Here is an 18719-nt window from a genome sequence, read left to right as displayed (position 1 = left end):
AATCCCAACAACCCTGGGAGGTAGGTTAGGCTGGGAGGCAATGACTGACCCAAAGTCACCCAGTGAGTTTCATGGTCACGTAGGGATTTGAACCCTAGTTGACCAGATCCTAGTCTGATACTCTAACCACTACATCACACTGATTTATTAGAGCAAGCCAGACCCCACATCTGTTTGTCTTTCTTGCATCCAGTCCAGCGTATGCCACTGCCCTTCGTCTCAGTGTTGCTATTGTAGAACTGAGTAAGGAAGAGGAGAAGAAGAAGAAGAGTTTGGATTTGATATCCCGCTTTATCACTACCCTAAGGAGTCTCAAAGCGGCTAACATTCTCCTTTCCCTTCCTCCCCCACAACAAACACTCTGTGAGGTGAGTGGGGCTGAGAGACTTCAAAGGAGTGTGACTGGCCCAAGGTCACCCAGCAGCTGCATGTGGAGGAGCGGAGACGCGAACTCGGTTCCCCAGATTACGTGACTACCGCTCTTAACCACTACACCACACTGGCTCTATAGGAGGAGGAGGAAGGGGATAAAAGTAGAATTAAAAAGTCTCTGCCTCCCACAACTTTGGCTCCACCTCCTGTTGGTCTCTCTGCCTTCCACTCTACCAGGCATTCAACGGAGTCCTGAACTAGGATAATGCTTGCTTGGATGGAAAAGTGTGTGTGTGTAGAAACTTGCATGGCTGGAATCTAACCTACTGCACTTGGCCACTGGTCAATGATGGTGGGAGTTGCAGTTCCATCATCACCTGGAGATCAAAGTCTGAGGAGTGCTATGTTTTTAGCAAATACCATGAGCACCACTTCTCTCCTCTAATGTGAAAATGTTTGGCATTAGCCATGACCCTGTACCTGGCATCAAAGAGGGTGGGGAGAGTGCAAAACAAAATTTAAAAATTCCTTCCAGTAGCACCTTAAAGACCAACTAAGTTAGTTCTTGGTATGAGCTTTTGTGTGCATGCAGACTGCACACGAAAGCTCATACCAAGAACTAACTTAGTTGGTCTTTAAGGTGCTACTGGAAGGAATTTTTTTATTTTGTATTCTAAAATACGTTGAGCTGACTGTCCACGGGGGTCTTAAGGGGGCACAGAGGAACTACGGCTTGCATCACGTTTGTTTCCCTGCCTTCGGCTTAGAATGATGGAAAGCGGAGCGAAGCTGCCTTGGGAGCTTCAGGGCAGAGACAGGATTTGAACCCAGATCTCCTCCTTCTCCTTCTAGTCCTGTATCCCCTGGCTCTTCTGCCCATAAACGTTCTCATCCCCATCCCGCCGCGACACTTGCCCATGGTACTTGCAGGGGCTTATGGGAATTGGAGTCCAATCACATATCCCCTCCCGCTCCTTCCTCAAGCGCTACCCACGTGCTAGGCAAGGAGGAAGCCCATTGGACGGACGGACCAGGGGGGACTTACTCCTGAGTGGACAGAGGCGAGCCACGCCGCCTTCATGCTTTACCGACGTCATCCAACAAGCGCTTCCCGCCTGTCACTTCCAGGAGCGGGAGTTTGTGTGTGGTGAGCGGAATCGTACCAAACCTTTCGCCGTGACGTCACGGCCAGCTTCGGAGCGGTGCTGGCGAAGGGCAGCGAACTGACAAATTGAGCTTGCGCTCGAGTCACCGGCGGCGGAAGTGCGTCACCGCCTTTCCCGGAAGTTGCTGCGGAGTCTCTTCCGGCCGTCGGAACGTGGCCTGAGCCGCAGCAGGAACTGCAAACGCCGCGATGGTGAAGCCGGGATTCAAAGGCCGCGCCAGCATCAACCCCTCGCGGGCCAGCACCAACCCCGGTGAGTGAGTGGGGTGGGCGGGCAAGGGAAAGGAGGGAAGGTCGCCAGGCGGGGGTAGCCCCTCCGGGCTGGATCCTGCGCTCTCCCCACGGGGGGCTGGGCCTCGGCGCTGGTCCGCAGCAGAGCTGCAGGTGAGGCCGCACTTGGAAGAATGCGTCATGATGCATATGGGGACAAAAAAAAGAGAGAGGCATTAATTTCTCCTGAACTGGCGGGAAGTGACCAGGCAGGAGCCTCAGGGTCCTAGTGGCTAGCACGATGAGGATGTCGAAAAAGGTAAATTCCATGCTAGGGGTCGTTAGAAAAGGAATTGGAAATGACGCCGCCAATCTCATAATGCCATTATGCAAAACTATGGTGCTACTTCACATTGAATACTGTGAGCAGTTCTGGTTGCTTCACCTCCGAAAGGATATTGTAGAACTGGAAAAGGTTCAAAGAAAGGGCAACCAAAATGATCAGGAGGATGAAGCAGTTCCCCAAGAGGAAAGGTTGCAGCATTTGGGACTTTAGGAAAGGTGAGTAAGAGGTGACATGATAGAAGTTAACAATAGTATACATGGCCTGGAGAAGGTGGATAGAGAAAAGGTTTTCTTCCTGTCTGATAACACCTAGTGCTCATGGACATCCAAAGAAGCTGAATGTTGGATAACTCGGGACACATAGAATGAAGTATTTATTAAAGCACGGAGTTAAACCCTGGAACTCGCAATCACAGGAGGCAGTGATGGCCTCCAACGTGGATGGCTTTCAAAAAGGATTAGACAAATTCACGAAGAAGTGGGCTACCAATGACTACTAGCCAATATGGCTATGATGTGCCTCCACAGTTGGCGGTAGCAATGCTTCTGAATGCCAGTTGCTAGTATTCCACAGTAAGGGAGGTGCTCTTGTGCTTGAATCTTCCTTTTGGGTTTTGCATAGGCACCTGTATGGTTGGCTGCTGTGAGAAGAACAGGATCCTGGTCTCGCTGGAACCCTTTTGGCCTGATTCAGCAAGCTATTCTTATGGATCTTGACACAGCTGTTCAGGCTGTGTCTGAGCATTGCACTACCAGTTTTTATAGTATGGCCTTAACCAACCTGGTACCCTCAAGAGGTTGGGGCTACAACTCCCATCCGCCTCAGTTAGCTGAGGTGGGTGGGAGTTATAGCCTTAAACTTCTGGAAGGCACCAGGTGGATGAAGTAGTACACTGAAAAACTCTGTGGAGCCGCTTAGGTCCATGGTGACAGAAGATGGTAGCATAGATGTCACAGGGGAAAAATGTTTTTCTTTTAACAGTTCCTTTTCTTCATCTTTGGTTACTTGCGTCCACACAAGCTGACAGAGGTTCCTTCATTTGTACAATTCCTCACTTACACTAGAACTGACTGATGGTTCTTTTAATTTTTGGTCATGGTTTAGTCACCATGTCTTTCATTTTCTCTTTCCCTCATCCCCATCATGTTAGATCGGCCAAATGGCGCTGGAGGCCACAACATGCGGGACCGGGCAACCATCCGGCGCCTCAACATGTACAGGCAGAAGGAACGCAGGTGAGCCTGGGTGTGTGTATGCCATGAACTGCAATAAACACAGTACTGTCTGGAGGGTTTCCTAGTCAGGGCGTTGCGGTTCCTGAAATGACAAATTCATGGAGAGGACCATAATGGCTCTGCTCTGCTTCCACAGCTAGAGGCAGCAATATTTCTGAATACTAGTTGCTGGAGACCACAGGAGGGGAGAATGCTCTTGTGCTCTGGTCCTGCTCATGGGTTTCCCATTTGTGGCATCTGTTTGGCCACTGTGAAACTAGTGTGCTGGACAGGATGCCATTTGCCTGATCCAACAGGCTCTTCGAATATGTTCTTGTGTAAAATGGCATTTAAAGAGGACTTTTCCTGAGACCAGCAAATATTTCACAATCATATTTCATGAGGAAGCTTGATGCAGAAATTCATTTTAGGCAGTAAAAGGAAAGGGAGTCATTTATTAGTTGGTTCAGTTTACATCCTACACTTCATCAGTTCCATTGATCTCAGAGCAGGTTTTTTTTAATAATAATAATAACAATAATAATAATTTATTTATTTATACCTCAGCCACATATCAACAAGCTATAAAGCAGTGCTATTTTAACAACATAAAGTAGAACAAATATCAATGCAGTGATAAGATTGCAGCAGAGCAGCACTAGTAGCTAATGAAGTATTTGCTCAGCTCTCCCCTCTTACCAAAAGCCTGATTGAAAAAAATGAGTTTTTAGAGTTTTCTGTCACATCTTCAAAGCAAATTCCATGGAGGTTTCTGGGAAGGAAAGGAAAAAAACTTGTTGGCAGCCACAGGAGGGAACAGTTTGGATTGGGTCTGTGCAGGAAGAAGGAAGTTCTAATCCTTTGCCCCTGTACAGCGGCCTAGATCCAAATCATCTTCTCTTGCCAGCTGCTATAACATGCATAAGGGAAAAAGTACAGTCTTAAGAGCTGAAGGCCTTAAGTCTTTTTCTCCATAGTTAATAGAAGCTCTGGTTTGGGATAGAATTTTGATCAGGGCTGTGACATGAGGCAGAGAGTTAGGTTGCTTCCTGCCTTTGGCAGCATGAGCAGGATCCAAATTGTCTCTTCCATGGGGTTGCTTTTTGTAATATAAGAATATTGCAATATCTTGTCATACCATGTATGGTTTGCTCATACCGTGTGAGGCTGTTCATTAGGTCTTGCAGGTTACAAAGTATAAATGCACAAAGCAAATGATGAAACAAAAAAAGTTAAATATTTACAACCAAGTCCTTCCCTGATTTTGAGAGAACAATAGTGGCCACTCCAAAACAAGTTTCCCTTACTGCCATCTGTGGAAGCAAAAAGCCTGCCATTCCTCCACTTCTCTTCTGGGTTGCAGCCCTGTGATTTTTTCAGTTTTGCCCCCTATGAAAGCCTCCTGGAAGAAGCAGTGCTGGTTATGCAAATAAATAAAAGCAAGCAGCTGCATGTGCACATCAAATTGCACATCTTGCAGTCTGAATTCCTGCAGACTTCTGGCAGCTGACTTTTTGATAAGAAATCCAATAAGCTAAAGCACAATTTGTGGGTGGACTGCCTTATTCCCGCTGGGATTCCTGTTTTTTGTGTGTTTGTGTTTTAAAAGGCTGCTGCTCTAGGTAGATCCTTGTGCCCTCTTAAGCAAGAGCACATACATACTCAGGATAAAAGATTATAGATTTGTTCAAACTTTTAACAAGGAAAATATTCAGCATATGGACTCTGCCTGTAAGTTTACAACACCCATCAGTGCATCACAGGGAGCTGTTGTTACAGGAGGTTGGACTAGATGACTTTTTTTTTACTTTCCAACTCTATGGTTATATGATTCCATGAAAAGAAGTTTTCTGCCCAACTGTTGGTCTGTTAGTTTTTCTTATTTAAATTCTGTAAGTAATAAATCTACTTTTTGTTTAACTTGCTGAATAGCTGGAGACCCCCAATCTGTTTCTTCTCTTCTTAAAGTGAAAATGAAAAGTGGTCCATTAGCATTAATAGTTATTCCCAGACTTTGCTTTTATTAGCATCCTTTTCATGTCGCAGCAAGATATTAGTAAACAGAAGTGGTTGTGGTTCTCTCTCCTTCAAGCTAGTTACTGTGGCGTGTGTTTTTCTTTGGTCAGGTATTCACTGCTAAAAGGGCACTTCCCCCACCCCACTTAGTTGAGACACAACTTTTGCTAACCCACCTTTACTCAATGCCAGTCTCACTTGCTCTTCCCTCAATATCATGTTCCCATGCTTTTCTGCTTCTGAGCTGAGCTTGAGAGCAACTAACCTATTGTTGCCCATCCAAATACCTCAGCACTTGGCAGGAAAGGGTTTCGTGCTGACTCAGCACTTCAGAAGAGGCCACATGACATGCAGGTCTTTCCGCCATCACTGAGCCCAGGGAGCCAGTGTTTTCAAAAGTCCTTTCTCTGTAAGCTGATTCAGATACAGGTTCTTAAAAAACAGGGCTCAAGACCCTCTTGCCATCCCCTCTGCTCCCTCACCTGTTGCCATGAAATATGGGATTGGCAGACAAGCATCACGCCAGTGTTGTCAAGGAGAGTCACAGCCGCTTTGCCAGAAACCTAGATCTGGGTGAAGCTGCCCTTCCTCAGCTGCGAGGCTGAAGTCACTGCTGCCTCCTGTTTTCCTCAAACTTGGCACCTGCTTCTGTACTGTCTGTAAACAAGTCGATTTCATGCCCCGTTGTGCGGCCGGCATGTGCTCTGTACCCCTGAGCAGGTGCTAAATGGAAGCAGCCTTGCTGTGTCTCCCCAAACATCTCTGCCTGTGAAAGGGGGCCAAGGGCAAAATGTGGAACCTCTTAGTGATGTGTTTTTCAGAGGCTCTGCTCCATTGCTTGGCGCGGCCTGTGGAAAAGTGTCAGCCTTGGGTAACAGGCATTCTTGCCCCCACCTCGGTAACCCTCCTGCCCTCCCGCCTGACATGCAGCCAAGGAGCCCTTATTGCTTCCAGTTGTTCACCTAGAGCCGTACAATCAGCTCCCTTCTGCTCCGTCTTGTGTTTCGCTTGAGCGTTTGCCCTTTCCTTCAAGCCAAGGAGCAGGGGCGGGATGGAGGGACCCTGGGAGCCCTTATAGGTACGGTTTTGTTTCTGTCAAGTACATTTTCTGCAGTCCTCCAATTCCAAACACGTTTTACAATCTTAGCTGTGTTCGCCCTCTTAATACATTGGAATCTGCGAGTCGGCTGAGTGGTCCATCTAGCTCTTTATTGTCCACACTAATTGGCACCAGCTGATCGGAGTTCTTGCAGGGAAGGAATCTGGGACCTTTTTCATGCAAAGTGTGTCCTCCGCTCCTGAGCCTTTGGCTCCCTGAGGACTGCCACTGCTGTTTCCAATTCAGAGTTGGAGAAACGGAAGCTGAAAGGGACTAGCTTCCCTCAGACAGGATCAAGCACAAGCCAGCTCTCCAATGGCTGTTCTTTGTCTGCAGGAACAATCGTGGGAAAGTCATCCGGCCACTGCAGTTCCAGTCCACAGTGGCACCCGGCACGGTGGCAAGAGTGGAGCCCAACATCAAATGGTTTGGTGAGACTGTTTTTTGGCTGTGCTGTGACAGTTTTTCTTAGGCTTTCTTCCTTGGGTGAAAGGCAGACATGCAGGGACCCTTGTCAAAGAGCTGGGTTTGAATAAAGGCCACCTTGCACCTGCTCCTAAAGAACTGCTTATTTCATCAAGCCCAAGGTGTAGGAGGCACCACATTGGGCCTGGGGTGCCCCCATTTATGGTTCTCTCAATGCAGGAAACACAAGGGTGATCAAGCAGTCGTCCCTCCAGAAGTTCCAAGAGGAGATGGAGACAGTGATGAAGGACCCCTACAGAGTTGTCATGAAGCAAACCAAACTGCCACTCTCTCTCCTCCATGACCGAATTAAGCCTCATGTAAGTCCTCCTCTTACCACCTTGTGGTGGGGACTCTTCTCTCCCCACAGCATCCAGGGACCCAATTTTGTTCTTTTCTTGGGTGTGGTTGTATGCATGCTGGACTCTGGGGAAGACTTCTGGGTTGCATTTCCCATGCATTCGCAGAGAAAAGCATATTCCAGTAGGTGCAATTGCAGTAGATGCAATTAAAGGCCTAGTGAAAGTGTGCAAATTGACTTTGGAAAATAACTCCACGTAAAGGTTATTCTCTAGCCCACCAGTGCACAGATGCCAACATGCCGAGAGAGAAGGGGGGCAGCAGCCTTTGTTAGGCTTTGTTGCCTGAGTGTCCGTTTCCCTCCTCATCTTAGTCCATTCATGTAAATGGTGTGTCATTTTGTGATTCACACCTGCTGAATTGCTTGTCTCTGTAAACCCCCCTCTAGACTTTTCTCCCTTCCCGCAAAACTCCCCAGTGCCTGTGGGCTGCTTCCGAGGGAGTAGGAGCCTTCCTTTGGTTCCAAGCCTGATTGGCTGGAGGAGGGCCCTGCAGAATATGATTACATTTGCAACTTATAGATGTAAACTGAGCTGTAGCATGGCTGCTCGCTCTTTGCCAGGATGTGCCCAACATGCAAGGGCTCAGTAAACTTGGGGGGCGGGTGCTATTCCAGCACCATGTTCTTATACTGGCCTTCCAGTTGCCCAAAGAGGAAAGCTGCAGGAACCCTCTCCCCTCCTGTGCAATAATAATAATAATAATAATAATAATAATAATAATAATAATAATAAATATTTATACCCTGCTCTCCCCAGCCAGAGCTGGGCTCAGGGCGACTAACACCAATAAAATTACAGTAAAATCATAATGGGGGGGAAAGGCCAATTTAAAATACAGGTTAAAATGCAATTTAAAATGCAGCCTCATTTTAAAAGTAGCCCATAGATCAAAACCATAAGGGGAGGGAAAGATAAGGGTCAGACTGAGGCCAAACCAAAGGCCAGGCAGAACAGCTCTGTCTTGCAGGCCCTGTGGAAAGATGTCAAGTCCCGCAGGGCCCTAGTCTCTTGTGACAGAGCGTTCCACCAAGCTGGGTCCAGTACTGAAAAGACCCTGGCCCTAGTTGCGACCAATCTAACCACCTTGCGACCTGGGACCTCCAAAATGTTGTCATTTGTGGACCTTAAGGTCCTCCGCGAGGCATACCAAGAGAGGCGGTCCCGTAGGTACGTGGGTCCTCCTAGGCTGCATAGGGCTTTAAATGCAACTGGCATTTAGAAGCATTGCTGCCTTGAACCGTGGAGGCAGAGCAAAGCCATCATAGCTAGTAGCCACCAGTTGCCCTCTCCTCCATGCATTTGTCTAATCTTCTTTTAAAGCTCTCCAAGTTGGAGGCCATTGCTGCCCTCTGTTGCATGCCAGGTGTGTTCATGTGGAACATGTATGCGGTCTGTGGTGTTTCTCTGGTAGCCAGATGTGCCAATTCCCAACTCCGGGCCATTGCCCAGGCCTGGCACTGAAGAGGAGGCCGCTTGGCTCTGTCCTCTGGCTTCTTAGGTCCGCCCCACAGCCTGTGCCTTTCATCTCAAGCCCAACATTCCCTCTGCTCTGGCCCATGAGCCGGGCTCTTTCTTCTACGCATACTGAGCTCTCGCAGGACAATTTTGTTTTCTCACGAGTTTCCATGTGTCTCCAATAAAAGGAAAACATCCTAAATTAAGAAAAGAGTTCTCTGTAACTTGAGTGCACATCACTTAAATGAGCAAGCCTTGCTCTCTGTAGGAGACTCGCTTCCAAGAAAAGGGCTGGCCCTTGCAGCTGGACTTTGAAAGAACAAAGCAAAATGGGAGGCAGATTCTCCCTGACAAATCTGGGCCCTGGCTGGATCTGGAGCCCTCTTTGACGGAACCGAGCAGAGGGAGCAGTGGGATTTGTACCCTTGTAGCTTTAATTGCGTTGGACTGAGCGAATGGTAATCTTAATAATAAGAGAAATGGAGCAGGTCTTTCTGGCAAGCCCCAGGGCTGTGGCTCAGGTCTGCTGGGCTGCTGCTCTCAGACCCCCCCCCCAACAACAACAGAACAGGGGCAGTATGTTGTCCAAATCAGCTTAACTTGGGCGTCTTGTTCTGAGCAAGGGCAAATGAGGTGTGACTTCTCCCTCCCCCCCCCCTTGCCTTTCAGAATTCCAAAGTCCACATTCTCGACACAGAAACGTTTGAAACTACATTTGGCCCCAAAGCACAAAGGAAGCGGCCCAACCTCTCGGCAAGTGATGTGCAGTCCCTGGTGGAAAATGCCACAGCTGGAGCCAGCAGCTATGACCAAGAAAAGGACAGGGATCGGGTGACAGAAGATACTGGAGTGAGGTGAGCCCTGGAGCATCTTCCTAGGGAACGGGGTCCCTCTCCCTTCTCTTTTTCATTCTTTCCCCCCCTCCCCTCAAGGGCCCTGTTGGCTGAGTTATCAAGACAGGAAATGGAGCTTTTTACCCTGTCAAATGCAGGGCTAGCTGTTTTTTTTTCCCTGTCTCATGGACTGGGCTGGATCACTCCCTCAGAACGGGCTAGCTAATTCACTAGCTGAGAGCCTGTGTGGTTTAGTGGTTACAGCATCAGACTAAGACCTGAGAGACCAGGGTTCAGATCCCCATTCATCTCACTGGGTGTCCTTAGGCCAGTCACACCCTCTCAGTCTAACTTACCTCACAGGCTTGTTATGACACCTTCAACTGCTTCTTTGCAGGGAGGAGGCGCGAGAGGAAATCTACAAGAAGGGGCAGTCCAAGCGCATCTGGGGAGAACTGTACAAGGTAGGCTCTGTGGAACTGTGGGAAGGAGGGCAGTTCCCATCTCTCGGCCGGAACGTGACCCAATAGGTCCCTTCAGTTGCTCTCCATCCATTTGCTTCTGGGAAGGGCCTTCCATATTAAAGATGATGGTGTTATATATATATATATATATATATATATATATATATTTATATATATTTAAAGTAGACTATCTTTGCTTGCTTGCCCTCTCTCCCTCCCTCTGATAACAAAACGGGAGAGATTGGTGGGATGGGGGCTTTTGGGGGAGCCCTGTGGGAGCGGGAATGAAAGGCAGAATATTTAGCTGGCTGCCTTATGCTGAAATGGGAGGTTGGGTACTATGTGAGAATGATGGAGGAGGGTGTTTTTCAATAAGCGGTGCAAGCAAATGCATGTCTACTCACAATCAAGCCCTACTGCATTTAACAGGCCTTAGTTGAACTCTAGGGTTTATGCATGCATAGATTCCACTTAGACCTTTGACTGGGGAAGCAGATGTAACTTAGCTAGTAAACCACTTAGACTACTCTTAAATAAGTTGAAAATAGATTGAATATATTATATGGAAGTTCATTTAATATTTTTATTAAATCTACCACTTCCTTACATTTTAAGGCCCTCTGCTGTCACAGGGAACCACAGCCCACCCTCCGCCACTGCATGGAGGTATGGCGGAACCTCTGCTGCTGAAGGGAGGCCCAGCAAGGCCCTCCACCGCTGCAGGTGTATATTGTGATAGGTCGAGATATCATGATGTTTAGCTGGTGATATATCATGATGTTGAAAAACAGATATTGCCTAGCCCTAGTCACTGAGATTCTGTGGAAAGTTTCCTTCTAGTCTAATGTGTGTCCCTTGCCCTCTCTGTGCCCTTCCAGGTCATTGATTCATCAGATGTCGTAGTGCAAGTGCTGGATGCCAGAGACCCCTTGGGAACCCGCTCCCCACATGTAGAGACTTACCTCAAGAAGGAGAAGCCCTGGAAGCACCTAATTTTTGTCTTGAACAAGTGTGACCTTGTGCCCACATGGGCCACGGTGAGTCTCGTGAAGGAGGGGTGCTTGCTGGCAGAGCCAGGAAAGAAGGCTGCCCTTTGATGGCTTCCTGCCAAATTCCCCTGAAAATGGCCTTGTCAACCCCTGGAAGCTGCTAGGTCTGAAAGAGTTCCTTGGAGCGGAGCGAAGGGTTAGGCCACAGCTCCCCTGGGTGGGGGCTCCTTGGCAAGGAAACCAATTTTGGAAGTGGGATTTGGACTTTTCCAAAGTGCTAGACCTGCAGAGCAGGCTTTTCATGTCTGGGAGTCTTTCGCTATGATCCCTGCGTAGCAGGGCTGTTGGACTAGTTGACTCTTTGGGTCCCTTCCAACTCTACACTTCTGTGATTCTATGAGCAGCTGTGCTTCGTGAGGTGGGATGCTAAATGGCAAACTCTTCCCTTCTCCTAGAAACGCTGGGTGGCTATTCTCTCCCAGGAGTACCCAACTTTGGCCTTTCACGCCAGCCTCACAAACCCCTTCGGAAAAGGGGCCTTCATTCAACTCTTGAGACAGTTTGGAAAGGTAAGGCACATCTTTGTTTCAAAGGTGCATTGCAGTGGTGTGCGGTCACTAAGACTAGGCTAGTCCCCTAAATTTTCCCCTGGTGCCTCTTTCCCAAAGCCCGGAAAGCTTCTGCCTGGCTTAGGGAAGGAGGTGCGAGGAGGCTCGGATGAGTCCAAGATCCGTTCTGCCATCTTCCCAAAGCCCATCTGGTTTTTGAAAGGAGGCTGGAGGGCTCCAGGATCCTGTCAGAGCCCTGGTACCTCTTTTGCAAAGCCTGGGAATTTTCTGACTAGCTTAGGGAGGGAGGCACAATGCTCACATGCACGACATCAGGACGTCACGTCACATGCATGACATTGCCGCTGCCCCCATCTCCCTTGCAAGCTGGCACCTCTGTTCCTAACTGTTCCCCTATGAAAAATTTCACTGCACGCCACTGGTGCATTGTTGGTGAAGAGCCTTGCATTTTTTTTGGGGGGGGAAGGGGTTGCTGAGATGCAGTCCTCGGCAGGAGATACAGTTTCAGAAATCCCCGTGGGGTTTGTGGTGGTGGTGGTGGTGGTGGGGGACTTGGTTCCTGCTGTGCTAGGAAGTCTGATTTCCTGGGAGCGTCCTCCATCTCCCCAGGAGGAAGCCATCAAGTTTCATATGAGAGATGCCAGGAGGTACCATCTTCAATTGTTGGGGACTGCATTGCATAGGTATGGTGGCTGCTGCTGGTAGGGCAAGTAGATTACTTGAACTGCTAGGCTAGCAGGTGACTGTAGGTGTTTGTGTGTGCCCATTGTCATTGAGAACCTCTTTCCCTCGGCCCAAAAGCCCAGAAGCCTCTGTTCCTGCACACTTGCACTGGAGCAAGCTTATTTTCTGCTGCTCCAGAGGGTAGACCTGAATCAGTGAATTCAAACGAACAAGGAAGGAGGGTCCTGTGAAACATGAGGAAGAACTTTCAGGTGGTAAGAGCTGCTTGACAGTGGAACCGAAAGTGGTGGACTCCTTTTCCTAGGAGGTTTTTGAACAGAGGTTGGATTCGTTAGCTCTGGTTCCTGCATTGCAGGGATTGAACTAGATGACTCTTGGGGTGCCTTCCAACTCTATAGTTCTGTGATTCTGTGCTAGTTCCATACTGACAGCCGCCCCTTCTTTCAGTGATTAGACAAGCAGTGATGCCCCAAAGAACCTGATGCGCTGCTTCTCTGCTGGAAGAGAGCGGCGGCGGCGGCAGCAAAGGAGGTGGCAGCTGTTTGGCCTCAGTGGATAGGCTCTGCTCCTACAATTAGAGGCAGCAATGCTTCTGAATACTGGTTGCTAGAAACCACAGGAGGGAAGAGCAGATTTCCCTTGGGGGCACCTGGTTTAGAACAGGATGCTGGACTAGATGGGCCACTGGCTTGATCATGCAGCAGCTGTCCCCAGCAGCTGGTTCAGAAAAGCAGTGGCCCTCTCCAGGTTGGACGTTTCCTGTTTGAGGACACTCAATGGATGCTATGCCCACACACATGTCCTTCTCTCCCAACAGCTGCATGTGGACAAGAAGCAGATCAGTGTGGGCTTCATTGGCTACCCCAATGTGGGAAAGAGCTCTGTGATCAACACACTCCGTTCCAAGAAGGTCTGCAATGTGGCACCCATTGCTGGTGAGACAAAGGCAAGTGGCCTTCATCATCATCCCCAAAAAGTGGGGGTGGGGGCTCATGTTTAATCTCCAGTAGGCAAAGGCAAGGGCGAGTTGCTAAAGGTAGCTCTCCTCCTCCTCCTCCAATCAATCCCTACTGTCATCGAGGAGGAAATGCTGCCTCTTAATTTCCAGGAAGCAACCCCTGAAGGTGTTTGATTCTCCTTCCCCCAGCAGTACTGAGGTGGGAGGGAGAGGGAGAGTGCATTAATTAATCTCTGCTGAGCAGCCCCAGTTTAAAGTAGCTGCTACCACATTCATTTTCAGGTGAGTAAGGAGGGCCAAGTTGATGCCATTCTTTCCTCCCACAGGTGTGGCAGTACATCACCTTGATGCGCCGCATCTTCCTCATTGACTGCCCAGGTGTGGTGTACCCCTCCGGGGACACAGAGACGGACATTGTGCTGAAGGGAGTGGTGAGTAGTGGAAGGGACAAGCGCTGAAAGGAGCAGGTGCTTCTCTCCTAGCCCAGCCCTGGTCTATTATTTATTTCTCTGAATTTATATCTCACCTTTTCTCTAAAGAGCTAAAGGTGGCATATATATGGCTTTCACCCGCCTCATTTTATTTCTACAACAACCCTGTGAGAGGCAGTGACTGGCCATCAAGGTCACCCAAGGTCCTAGTGCAACACTAACCACTACAGTACTCTTGACTCTCCATATTTGTTGTCTACCATATTTCACTATCAAAAAGGTGCTGAGGATTAGGATGCTTGAATTGTCTTTGCAGAGGCTTCCTGGCTCTTCGACATCTGGCGGAGGGGACAGACAGGCCCATCAGAACCCCTGCCTTTGATTGTTGGAGCCACCCTCCATCGTTCTCACTGCTGCAGCTGTGCCCCAAATGCCCCAATGTCGTGGTAATGAGCTGCTTTTCTTATCTCCAGGTTCAAGTGGAAAAAATCAAGTGCCCGGAAGACCACATCGCTGCCGTGCTAGAAAGGGCCAAGCCGGAATACATCAGCAAGACGTACAAAGTGGACTTCTGGGAGAATGCAGAGGACTTCCTTGAGAAGCTGGCTTTTCAGATGGGGAAGCTGCTCAAGGTGAAGGATGAGAGCCTGCCTTTTCTTCCTGGGGATTGTGGGTGGAGGGTTATATGGCCAGGCTGTCATGGAGGAAGTCACTTGCTTGGGCTAGCTAGCTGCTGAACTGCAATTTGATTTGGGAAACCCTGTAGCTCAGTGGCAAAGCGTCTTTCTTGCAAGAAGAAGATCCCAGGTTCAATCCCCAATGGAATCTCCCAAGTAGGCGTGGGAAAGATGTCCTCTCTCAAACTCTGGAGAGCCGTTTGAGAGTGTACTGAGCTAGATAGAATGAATATAAGGCACCTTCCTAGGTTCTTGTGATTAATAGGCCAGGCGTATACTTGGGAAGCAATGTCAATAATAGGAAAGTGTTTCATCAGAGGAAAAGTGAGAAGAGCAAGCAGGCACTCTTTGGTGACTTGTCTCGTTCCAGGAATCCATTCATCCAAGTGACAGGTGATGGCTACATGGGGAAAGGTATGCTTGTGGGGTTCTAGAGAAAATGGGGTTGCAATCTATCCCCTATAAGTATCCCCACCTTCTTGATGTAGCCAGAACCTGCCTCTTGCGATCTCAATAATGAGACTCCACCTTTCCTTTTAGAGAGTTTGAGCAGAGAGGCCCCTTTTTTCACAAATGTCTATGCTTTGTGGGTCTGAAAGAACTGTTCAACTGCCATTTCAGGGAGGAGAGCCTGATGTGAGCACAGTGAGCAAAATGGTGCTGAATGACTGGCAGAGAGGCCGCATTCCTTTCTTCGTGAAGCCCCCAAATATGGAGCAGGGTCCCCAGGTAAGAGCTGCATGTTTAAGGTGGGTGAGCAAAGGTGCCATCTGATTTCTCAGTCCCAGTGCAGTCGCGGCTGGAATTCTTTGGAAAACAGAAAAGATGGGATATAAATCCTCCAAAAAATTAATTGATTTTGAACATGTAGTGTAAACTGGTGAGCAATATCTAAGCAAGTGGAGCAGAATTGATTTTGCCTGGTCCTCATTTGGATGGCAAGCAACTCTTGGACTAATAAATCACCCTTGTCCATCAGCCATGACAGAAAACAGGATGATCTTACTGGCCAAGTGATTTTATTCAAAAGGGGGGCGGGGGCAAAACGTTCCTATCTGCCCTCACGGTAAAAAGGACAGGACAAATGAAAATGAGACGGCACTTAAGACCAGGCTAGTCCCACTGTTTCAGTGTTTTGGGGTCCTACATCAAACAACTTCCACTTCTAAAATCACAGAAGACGGTGATGCTTTCTTTAATTCTAACAGAAGTCATTGCGGTTTTGTTTACTAGTAGTTCTTTGCTGCAAACCAAAACCATGGAGAAAATCAGGAGACCTCCCCCCCCCCCAATAAAATAAGTTCAGGTGATTTTTGCAAATATAAAGGGATGGGTTCTAAAAGGAGATTTGGGTCAAGATAAACTCTCTAATCTGGAATCCCTGGCCCTTAATCCTACAGACGTAGGGGGAGGAGCACTTGGTATGTGTTTAATGTGGAAGGAAAATCAAAGAGCATATCTAATCTGCATTCTGACCAGTTTTTGAAGCTGGACCCTGCTGAGGTGCAATTATAGACCCAGCAGTGGGAAGTAAGATGTTCTGGAGTGGAACTGACACATTAGCATGTGGATGTGGGTGTTGGCAATTGTGGCTCCCAGAGATGCTTCTTTCCCTTCATCTTCCAGCCCACAGATGCTGCTTTGGAAGTGCCCGCAGCTGCCAGTCTGAGTGAGAGCCCTGGGGAGAGCCTTGTTGCGACGGAGACAGCTGCAGCAGAGCCCAGGGGTGAGGAGGGCCCCCCGCAGGAAACCAAATGGCCCTTGTCCCATGTGCGGCAGAACTTTGGGAAGCTCCACGTGGCCCCTCAGTTCTTGAAGGAGGACCTGATCCCCGTGGATGTGCTTGATGTTGATGGGACGGACAGTGATCCAGAGGAGGAGGAGGAGGAGAAAGATGAGGAGGAAGGGCACTCCCAGCTTGGCAAGACGGATAACAGGCCCTCCGGCAAGGAAAGTACCAGGCAGGACCCAAAGGCAGTGCTGAAGTCCCTGGATGAGAAGATTGCCAAGTACAAGAAATTCTTGGACAAGGCCAAGGCCAAGAGGTTCTCGGCAATAAGGTAGTGCCTTTCGCGCTGTCCCTGGGAGTGGGATGGAGCTTGGTTGAGCTTGATAGTTATGTGGGTGTAAAAGTCCAAAAAGTGGAGGCTAAGCTTCTGTCCAGCCATTACGTTGCCTTTCCTACCCAGCGGCAGCTGAGGCAGTCCAGCTGGCCACAACATGCCATGAGCAGAGATGACTTGGCCCAGCCACATACTGCAGAGGAAGGCTTGTGCTGTCCCAGGCATTGCTTGCCCCCCCCACCTTGATTTGGGGAGATGGTCTTGCTCCATCAGCGAGTACTCTTCTGGGGACAAAATTGCATTTGCAACAAGGCTAGTGTGCTCTTGTGCCACAACCTTCAGTGTATCTCTCTCCCCAAGTATGTGATGTGTGTGACTCCTGCAGAGGTGGATGGTATTGCTAAATTGTGACTGTCGCAGATGCTATGCCTGCTTAGATGGCAAGGTCTGTGTGTGTCTGTGTCAGAATGCCAGCTGTGCGCAGGCTTTTGCAAGAGCCTAAATGCCCATCTCCTTGCCTTGCAGAATCCCCAAAGGACTGAGTGAAAAAGTATTTGCAAAATCACAGTTGGACTCTGGTGCAGTTGCACGTGATGAAGCTGCAGGTAGGTTGGCTCTATGACAGCACTGGGAGGTCTCCATCTGAGAGCTCACCCACAAGAGGCCCGTCCTGCCTGTAATCCCATGGTGGGAGGGGATGGCCTGCTCCCAGCTGTCCTGGGCTGTGCTCCTTCTTCCACCATGCATTCCTGAGTGACTGGGAAACACACCTGAAAGCTCTACATCAAGGGAGGGGTCAATTATTAATAATATTATTATTTATTAAATTCATATACTGCCCTTCTTCCAAGGATCACAGGGTGCTTTACAGTATAAAGGCAACAACAAACAAAATAATACCCACCCACTCCCATTTAATAAGGCCATAAATTATTTCTTTAGTCAAAGGCTTGGGAGAAGAGGAATGTTTTCACCAGGTGACTAAAGATCTATAATGAAGGCTCTAGGCGAGTCTCCCTGGGAAGAGCATTCCTCAGATGGGAAGCCACAGCAGAAAAGGTCCATTCTTGTGTTGCCACCCTCTGGACCTCTTATATTCTATGGATTGGGCTGTCATCAGCCTAAGTAGTTGCAGGAAGGCCTTACGTCTTTGGGAACCCCTAGCCACTCATCACCCTGCAGTGCTTGGCAGTTTGGAAAAGCTCCAGCCATCGGCCTGAGCAGAACCACAAGTTTCTGGAGCATTTTGCCTCACACAGTTCTTGAAATTCTGCTTTTAGGGAGCCCGAGGAAAGCTGAGAAAAGAGGACGGCAAGAGGATGGTGAAGAGGACCAGGGTGCCTGTCCGGTGAAGGTTTGCAAGAAACAGAGTTCCAAAGAGGTAGGTGCCAACAGAATCTTTCTGCAGCTCCCCCAGTTTCAGGGCAAGGGGGGCTTTTGCAGCTTATGCACAAAAATATGTACAGCATGTTACGTGGAAGGGGAAATATTCACTGTGTAAGCCCACCTTTTGTTCCTTTTAAATAACAAGTTTCTAGTTCTCTTTAGCAAGAATTTGCCCATTCATTTGCACATGGCAAAATGACATGGGCTTTGGCAGCAGTGGTGATGCTTTCCTTTGACTGACTAAAGTGGGGAGGGGTCAAGGCATGTTCCCTCTTCCAGTCACAGGAAGACCTCTGCATTGTGCAAAGAGGTTCTCCTGTGTCCCCACTGCATCTGATGGGTGAGATTGTCCAATTAAAAAAAAAATTGCCAAAGAGGGTAGCACAAACTTTCTTTGTTTCTTTCACAGAGGAGAAGAGCAGAGCGGCAGCAGCACTCAAAGAAAGTCGGCGTCCGATACTATGACACACATAATGTCAAAAACAAAAACAGGAACAAGAAGAAACCCAACTCAGCAGGACAGAAATCAAAAACTAAGAGAAATAAACACAAGTAATAGTTTTCTGATCTAGACGCCTTTCTGTCCAGTTTTCTGACTGAAAATAGGGATTCAGCTTTAGCCCGCATAAGTTGCGTCTATGCAGTATTCCTGTGCTCTCAAATTATAGGTTGTCTAATGTTAAGAGATATGTTTCCTGTATGTTTTTGGCAGATAGAGAATTTTTTATATAGAACCTTGAACTTGCAGATGCTCCTGTAATTGGAGCTACAAATCATTGATAGAGCACATACCTGCATGTAAATAAATAAACCTGCCATAAAAGGAGATGGGATCAGTTAGCTCTGCTTCAGTGGGAAGAGTTTGACCCTTGTTAAACCTCTGGCTAGGAAATTAATGAAGCAGCGGCAAGTAAAACTGCTCATTTCTCTAGTTAAACTATGGAACTCACCCAAACACAAA

At 48.4% G+C, this 18719-nt stretch overlaps 1 protein-coding gene across 1 annotated transcript; it reads left to right on the top strand.

Annotated features, from left to right (window-relative positions):
- The first annotated feature begins 1432 nt into the window (after positions 1–1432).
- On the top strand, positions 1433–18329 carry GNL2 (G protein nucleolar 2). The gene is made up of 16 exons (XM_079988400.1): positions 1433–1790; positions 3244–3328; positions 6759–6853; positions 7068–7207; positions 9374–9558; positions 9935–10001; positions 10880–11038; positions 11446–11559; positions 13061–13189; positions 13528–13632; positions 14106–14264; positions 14931–15038; positions 15936–16369; positions 16898–16977; positions 17653–17753; positions 18168–18329. The coding sequence occupies exons 1-16, from the start codon at positions 1727–1729 to the stop codon at positions 18312–18314; spliced, it is 2172 nt and encodes a 723-aa protein (XP_079844526.1). The 5' UTR covers positions 1433–1726; the 3' UTR covers positions 18315–18329.
- Positions 18330–18719: the final 390 nt, after the last annotated feature.

Source organism: Podarcis cretensis (assembly GCF_951804945.1).
Source record: "Podarcis cretensis genome assembly, chromosome: 8".
Taxonomy (NCBI): Eukaryota; Metazoa; Chordata; class Lepidosauria; order Squamata; family Lacertidae; genus Podarcis; species Podarcis cretensis.
Note: the sequence above shows the minus strand (reverse complement) of the source record. Positions and strands in the feature narration are given on the sequence as shown.